Source organism: Dendrobates tinctorius, unplaced genomic scaffold (genome assembly GCF_039654945.1).
Source record: "Dendrobates tinctorius isolate UK_male_01 unplaced genomic scaffold, ASM3965494v1 ptg000155l, whole genome shotgun sequence".
NCBI lineage: Eukaryota > Metazoa > Chordata > Amphibia > Anura > Dendrobatidae > Dendrobates > Dendrobates tinctorius.
Window position 1 is genome coordinate 17,766,498 of NW_027361822.1, and position 8,501 is coordinate 17,774,998.

General features: G+C 38.6%; 1 protein-coding gene across 1 annotated transcript; it reads right to left on the reverse strand.

Annotated features, from left to right (window-relative positions):
* Positions 1–274: 274 nt before the first annotated feature.
* LOC141051179 (uncharacterized protein F54H12.2-like) lies at positions 275–1,582 on the reverse strand. The gene has a single exon (XM_073548044.1). The coding sequence runs from the start codon at positions 1,580–1,582 to the stop codon at positions 275–277; it is 1,308 nt and encodes a 435-aa protein (XP_073404145.1).
* Between the last annotated feature and the right edge of the window lie 6,919 nt (positions 1,583–8,501).

An 8,501-nucleotide genomic window follows, 5' to 3' on the forward strand; every position in this document is an offset into this window, starting at 1 on the left:
CTCTTTAGGAAGACTATAAATTCATCCGGAAAAAGTATGCTGTCTGGTGAGAGTCCATAACTGTCAAAGAATATCGCATTCTTTTTATTGCAAAGTAAAATTAATATCCAATGTTTGCCGCTCTGATTGGACCGGTCTGTATTTACGATGTACGCCGCAGGCCTCTGAGTTACTCTATTTGATGGTAGCAAGTCACACGGATACACCCCATAAAATATGGACTCTGTATAGTGATCGGCTTTCAATAACGTAGTGAGCTGCAGGGAATCCATCATCAGTAGAAATCATACAATACTTCACGGCGGTTATTAATTTCTAGAATAGATGAATTCACACCGTATACCACCATATTTATCGTATGAGGGGTGGCTAGCGCAAATCGGACTTCAGAACGCAGGTTCCCAGTTTTTATGAGAGAGAAGTGACCTCCAGGTTCTTGGTCGGCTGATAAATCAAATGCAAAAAATGTATAGGCGTCCATAAATTCTTCTCGGTCAATTGCCAGTGCGCAATCAGCCTTCTGCTTTCCAGAAATATGGGCAAGAGCCATATACTCTCTTACAGCTAATTCAATATTGAAATTAGGTTGGAATGGCTGGGAGGGTATCTGCTGTCCATCCAAATATAAAGCCGCATGGTTTACATTATAATGATGAAAGTACAGCAGGTTTTTATTATACGTCCCGCTAAAGGCCTCATTATCTACAAAGCCCAATATAATTACTCGCGGAATGGCTCCTAAAAATAGGTTCTCTATATTTGAAATTCGGCTGCCGGCAGGAATGCTGTACACTTTCATACAGGCCCTATCAATAGCATATTTTGCTGTAGCAGACAGTAAGGCCTGAGAGTGACCAATCCTCACAGCGGGAGCCACCTGGACTCTTTTTACATAGAGACACGCGTTTAGTATCTGTACTTTGAGTGGTTCTGGGTCAGCAGAAATTAAACAGAACGCATCTAAAATTTGCGTCAGCTTGATTTTAAGGTCAAGTCCATTCAATATAAGCTTCGGCTGATTAAAAATGTCGCTAAAAATTGGGCCGAGCAAATCGACGGGCTTGGAGTGTGCGACTGCATGAGCCCGCTTTTTGAAGCCCACATTGGCGCCATCCAGGATTCGTACATCATGATGTCCGGCGGTATCTTTATAGAATAATCCTGATGTGAATTGCGAGGCTAAAGTCTGTGCGCTGTAATTTAGCAGAGTTTCAATGTAGGCCCTATAGCTATATAGATTGCCTGATTGTGAGATGAGGCGATCACCCAGGGTGACATCAACTTGATTAAAAAGAGTCGCTAATGGATAGTTAATGAGAGCTACACGGGCTCCATCTGCGATGGCAGAATTATCTTGTTTTACGACCCGGCAACTTATGTAAAGTAGGGTATTATTTAAATCATAATAATATTCACCACTTCCCGATATGAAAAATTCAAGTGGTGCATTGTCCACCAGAGCCGCAATAGGCTGAACTTCTATGAATATTGATTTCTCGACAGAAACCTGCGTAGGAGGTATTTGAAAAATATCCAGTTCTGATTTCATGCACTCCACCGAAGCATCATGTATGAAGGCCATGTTATATATAATATATTTATTTTATATATTTTCCTAAAAGATGTCTTCAACACTGCGTCTTACTCTTTTCTGGCGTTTGCGTCTTGCGGGTGTGATTTTATTCATGAGCATTGGTGGGGGCGAATAGCGAACACGCCTTTTTCTTTTTTTCTGTTTTTTAGCAACATAAACAATACCGGAGCCTTCCTGAGGAGGGATGTTTAGCCTATTCATAGCGGCTGCTGAGAAAGAGGCAATGGCGTCCTTAGCAATATTTGAAACAGCTGTCTTTACATGGGGTTTTACTAATTCGAGTCCTTTTCTCAATAGAGGAACCGCTTTTCTAAATAAGCCTCTAAATATTCCTGCAAGCCCAGCCCCATACATGTACTCATCACCGCGAAAACCCTCTAAACCGTGGCCTGTCTGAGCAATATAGTAGCAGGCATAAATGGTTGGATCTCTGTAAACACGTTGCGACACCATTTTGACGTGTCAATCACGACGCGGTCTGAAATGTAATCGCAAAATAGTTTTTCCGTACTTGAATTTAATAGGCGTACCCTGATCAGTCAAGATAGAGATGCTTACAGAATCAAAGTGCTGTTTGCATAGAGGTACATAATCAGGTATGTGTATTGAAGTGTGATGATCTCCCCACTTTTACCTGTCACCTGCGCAGTTCTCAGAAGCTGGACGTAAGAATCTCCGACTAGTTGATGGTTAATAATGTCCGAGTAAACAAATAAGGTATAAAATCTGTTCATGATATCTGCGTAGTTCTTCTCCTTGGGTCTAATCACACTATTATCATAGGCCTCAATATAAGGCGGTAGCCCTAAAATATGAGCCAATTTTGGACCTGGAGCAAAATGTATCGTGGGTGAATCCGATAGAGTAACACTTCTCTTCACTTTATCATAGCGGAGTTTTAATCCCTCCGGGGCAATCTTCAAATTGTCAATTTTCTCATTAATATCCCTTATAAGATCCGAAATATTTAAATAATAGCCTGCTTTTACGAAATATTCTCTTAGAACATCCCCTCGTTTTCCAAGAAAAAACGTGCCTTCGCTATTTTCGAAAGTAAACCAGGTGTGGGGATACTGAAATTCTGTGAGGGCAAATTCATACGGGCCTACAAGATGTACAGGCTTTGCCAGTTTAGTGGTAAAAGTCGAAATCGTGTTGTCTGGGAATAGCTTACTTGACGCATTACATGCTAGGGTAATATAAAATGATCCAGAATCCATGATTAGAGGTCCGTCAGCTGGTTTTCTTTAATCCAAGTATTACATTTTTACGGATATCCCTTCCATTTAACAAGATACAGGGTGGACCCTCTGACGCGCTTTTTTCTTAATACTTTTTCTATTTTGTAGATGCGATTCTCATCCGCTGTTACTTTTTGTAGTTCTTCCTTATAAAATGACCCAATCACAGGTTCTCCGTACAAATCCACGATTTTGTAGAGAGGAAAATGGAATTTTGTGTTAATTTCGGTTATGATAAATATTTCATCGGTATATGATTGTTCATATGCTTTCATAAATGTACGTTTATATTGGACCAAACGTACATTGTCTCCAATTTTAAAAGAAGGCTTAACACGTTTATTTTTCATGCTCGAGCCATAAATATTTTTCCATGTTTGTAGTGAATTTTTGCTTGTAACATCAATTGGTCTACATCGAACGGTAGAATGATAGGTTCGATTGTAGCTATCAACCAAATCTGGTAAAATATCAATATACCTATCAGTGTTATTTTTTAATAATGTAGAATATCATGCGTTTTACAAAGGCGCTTCATCGACGAATTAATAAATTCTTTGCCCGATCCGTCTGTAATTTCTTCGGTATGCGCTTATCATTTTGAAATATCAGCTCGAATGAACAGGCTACAGCGGCCCCAGTCTTGTTTGATAAGGCTACGCACCACGCAAATTTTGATAGGCAATCAATCACGGTAAGGATATATTTAACATTATCATTTTCCTTCGAATAGTCAATTAAACTCACTAAATCTCCTTGCCACAATGCATCCATGTTTGAGACCATGATCTTATTTGTCAGAAATCTTTTTCTCACAGGTTTGTGCAACAAATAGCTATCCTGGTTATTTAACCAATCACGCACAATTGATTTTTTAATTCCGTAATCTCTAGTTTCTCTATATAATTTATCAATGCCGCCATATGACCCGGAGGCTTGAGGGGTAAAATACTGGTTCTCTAAAATTTTTTCATCGGAGGCTTGAGGGGTAAAATACTGGTTCTCTAAAATTTTTTCATCGTGTCTAGAAGACATCGTCTCATGAACCAATGCCGTCTTTATCAGAAAAATCAAAATGTATAAAATGAAATTAAATGTGGAATGTAATACAAATATATCATGCTTGATATCATTATAATATGAGTATACCATGATTGCTTGGGACAGCATGATGGGCTGTAACTGGGAGGCTCTTGTGGGTGTTAACTGGAGGTGTAGACTTTCTGCTGATTGCTTGAGACCTTTTGGTGAGGCGTAACTGGACTGTGAATCTAGGTGGAGCGATCCTGCTGTGTGGCTTTAAAACAGGCCATTAGGTGGTGTCCTTACATACTCAGCATTAGAGACAGCATTCCTGTTATACTGGACAGCAACTTCTACTCTTTAAAATAGTAAGTATTAACACATTATTTAATTAATATTATGGTCAATTGTTGTATAGTAATATTTATTATATAGGATATAATTGTATTTTCCTTAGAATAGATTTACTCATTTAGAAGAAATTTAGATATTTAATACAATATTTATTTGATGTATAATTATTTAATTGATGTTCGCCTATAATTTTATTTGCCTTTTGTATCAATTATCATACAGTATATAAAATGTATTTCTTCGGCATAGACTTAGATTATAATTTTATATTATAGTACTTTCCGCCGCATAGTTATAGTTAATAATTTTAAAAGTATAATAGTATTCACACTTTTAATCATTTTAGTTAAGATGGAAACCTATGATTTTGAGCAACCCGAGCCTCTTCTTACGAGCACACAATACCAACAACTAGGTAGGTCTATTGAATATAATGAACTGAGTGTTAGATATTCTGATTAAAGTTTTTGCTTTGTATATTAATTATATAATATTTCATTCTTTTTAAGAAGAGTCTATAGGGCCCGACTATTCTGAGGTGTATCAGACTTTGGATTTGGATTCCATAAATGCAGGAGGGCCTTTTAACGTTGGCGGAGAAACAAGCTCTGCAATTTCACATCCTATCATCACTGGTAAGCTGTATATTTGTATAATAACTTCTTTAATCACATGTAGACATGAAACTAAATACAATTTCTCATACAGATGCTGCAAGCGGCCGATAAGCAAGAAAACGTCCATGTTACTGAACCTGTAAATCTGACGAATCCGCTGCGGAGGCAACAAACATATGAAAAAGGTAAGAACATATGGAAAAAGTAGCATCTCTTTGAAAAAAGAGTCCGTATGTATGCAGGGATGACATTTCCCCTAATTTCTTATACAGGTAACCAACGCTTGAAAGAATTCTATAACGTTGATGGGCCCATGGTTTCTAACAATCCTAAAAAGCCGCAGAAACCGCGAAACACATCGCTCAAGATTAGGGCACCCAGGGTTTCTATCAGGCCTAGCGGGAAACCAAAAAATATGGCGCAGCTGATTCGAAAAGGTACTGTGAGCTTGAAAACAATAGATAATCAGTATCGTGAAGAAAATCATTTCAGGCCTGTGTAATAGTTTTATTTTATTTACAGCAGATAAACGAGCAGCCAGAAAAAAGCTATATTCAAATGAAAATGCAGCCATCCCACTGACGGTGAATAGTGAGATGCCTATTAACCCAGAGCATGCAGAAGACCAATACCCAGAACATTCTTGTGAGTATATATTTAGTTTTTCTGTAATAATGATAATAATCTTTATTTATATAGAGCTTACATATTCTGCAGAGATTTATAATTCAGTTATTCCTAGACATCCAGTCATAAGTAACAGTTATCAAAACAATAATTAAAGCAAAATTAATGATGCCTCTGCTCATAACGGGTAGGGTAAAACCTAAAATACTATCTTTATACAAACACTTATATGTGTTTCTTCACTATCTGGTACATGTAACATTTCCATTGTTACTCAAGCTTCATGGACATCTGACACATGTAACTTTTTTCTTTTAGATACAAAGAATATGCTAAAAAAAGATGCACAGCCATTGCTGCAGCCTCAAGTACTGCAGGAGCATACTTACGGTCCAGCGCAGTACCTCCCACAAAGAGCTAATCCGGCTGTGAGATCAACTCCGCTTTCACCAATCATTGTTCTGTCGGATGAAGAAAGTCCTGTGAAACCCAAGAAACCTAGGAAGGTGGGACCGAAGTCTTCAGCCCGAAAATATAACGCCGACTCAGCGGCATCCAATATTACACATTCAATCATTTCCGCGGACAGTGTGCCACAAGCTGAACGTGAAACCATCAACAGAGAAATTGATCAGCTTGCTGAGGGTAAGAAGACCTCTAATCTGGACAATATACATGTGTGTCATACTATACACCCTGCAAATATTACTTTTGCAGGAATGTCTAATGAATTTGCAATTGTAAATCCTTTAAAGAGATGAACAGTATCAACCCAGACCCAGAGGGTAAGTAAAAAACAAAAAGTACACAATACCCCAATTACCCCTGGGTGGCCTGAAGAACAGTATAAGGCGTTTCATGATATGGGAACTCAGTACCTAAATTACAAAAATGTTATTGTTCAACTTAAATATTTCTGTGACACTTATGAAAGGTTACAAACAGCGGCCCCAACACCTGACATTGTTGATGAGCTATATGCGTTCCAAAGAGACTTTGCAGATGGTCCATCAGTCTTTGTGAAATCAAATAAAAATAATTCAATGTGACTAGGCTTGGTTGGTTATGGTCTGCAGAAGTTGTCTAAAATATCTCCACAAAGGGGTTATAGATTGAGAACAATTAAACGAGCTCGAAGGCTGTTGGTTAGTGCAAGACGTTCACTAGCAGCTAGAAGTCTGCGAGTGTCAACTCACAGACCGATAACTACACAAAACCCTCAGCTGTTGATACATGCACAGAGTCCCTCATTTCACAGCCATGATCCCCCTAGGGGTGTTAGCCCCGATGTGTCTCCATTCACTCAAAGCTTTGAGCTTCTTGAAACACAGGCTGAAAATGTATATGATGTTGCAGCTGATGGTCATGTTAATGAAAATGTACGGGACATAGATGAAAATGGACATGATGATGCATCTGATGGTCATGTTGATGATAATGTACAGGACGTAGATCATTCAGTATTTTTACAACATTTTTATCACAATCAAAGAGATGTCCGCAATTTCAATGCTCGCATGTATATTGATCATTTCAGATTTGTAAATTTAGACCGTATTCAATCATTTGTAGAGGCCCTAAAAATCGTGCATGGAACCATTCAGTCTTTACTGGACAGAGTCATCAGAGACATTGATCCTGGAGACTTTGTTCAGTTAAGGCTTGAAGGCGGTGACACGTTAGATCCCATTTTCACTACAAAACAGACAAGGGAGGATTTTAGTTCTGAAGCATTCTTAAATGCCGTAGCTCGCACATTGCAAAGCAATGCTGAATGCTTAGCAAACAGCTCCCTGAAATTAGTCATAACAATTATTAAAAACAGACGCGGAGGCATAAAAAGACGTCTGAAATCTATAGCGAGTAGTCAAATCATTAAGCAAAAGAGGCGCTGGTTGTATGACTATAAAAATTACAGCACAAATCTGTGCTTTGCAGTGAGCGTGTGCGCCCTGATCACCGACACTGATGTTGGTGATACAGTTTTACTGAATCGTGCTAAATCCATACACGCGGCCCTGGCTATCCCTGAGGACCAACTTATAAGTTTTAGTGATATTGAAGCTTTTGAGAAACATCTGGGTATCAACATTAAAGTATTATACTACAGTCAGGGCGACTGGCGATATTTTCAAACAGGTAATACCCCTAGTGCTAGAACTATTTTCATATTGCATCATGATAATCACTACTACGGTATCAAAAATATGAAGGGTTTTATCGGCACGGATTACTTTTGTGAAAGATGCAATTCGTTGTTTCATCACAAATTTAATCATTCGTGTCAATATTTTTGCAAGGCTTGTCAAAGAGAGAGTTGTGTGGAGAGAACCGACACGGAGCAGCCACCTCGCTGTCCAATTTGTCGTGTGTTTTGTCGGTCCAGTGAGTGCTTAGATCACCACACTGGTTTATCTGCAGATAATCCAACATTCTGCAGACTTAAAATATTTTGTGATAAATGTCATCATTTTGTCCCCAGAGAAAGTGATTCCGAACATAAATGTAAAGGATTGTGTTGTCCTGTCTGTCACAGACGTTTAAATAAATTTGATGAGCACCTTTGTTACATGCGCCGGTATGTACCAAAGGAGGCGACAGATCAATATATATTTTATGACTTTGAATGTATGCAGGAGACAGGTACTCACATCCCAAATTATATTTATGCTACAACGCTGTATGGTAGCCCCTCCTGGGAGTTTGAAGGTAAATCAGCAACTCATGATTTTGTGCAATTCTTTACATCCGGTAAATTTTCTGGATATACGTTTATAGCCCACAGTGCTGGAAGATACAATGCATACTTTATTGTTAAGGAACTGATTTCTGAAAAACTCTGTGTGAAATTGATATCCCGAGGCGGCCGTCTCTTGTGTGTAACTCTGCCTGATTTGGAACTGAGGTTTATTGACTCCCTAAATTTCATACCAATGAAACTTAGTAAGATGCCGCAGGCTATGGGATTCTCAGGTTCAAAAGGACATTTCCCTCACTTTCTTAAGAAAATCAAATCTATGTGGGTCCCCTACCAGCTGTAAAACA

Bases quoted from the DNA above. Each gene is read 5' to 3' on its own strand.
- LOC141051179 (XM_073548044.1), bottom strand. From the start codon at position 1,582: ATGGCCTTCATACATGATGCTTCGGTGGAGTGCATGAAATCAGAACTG.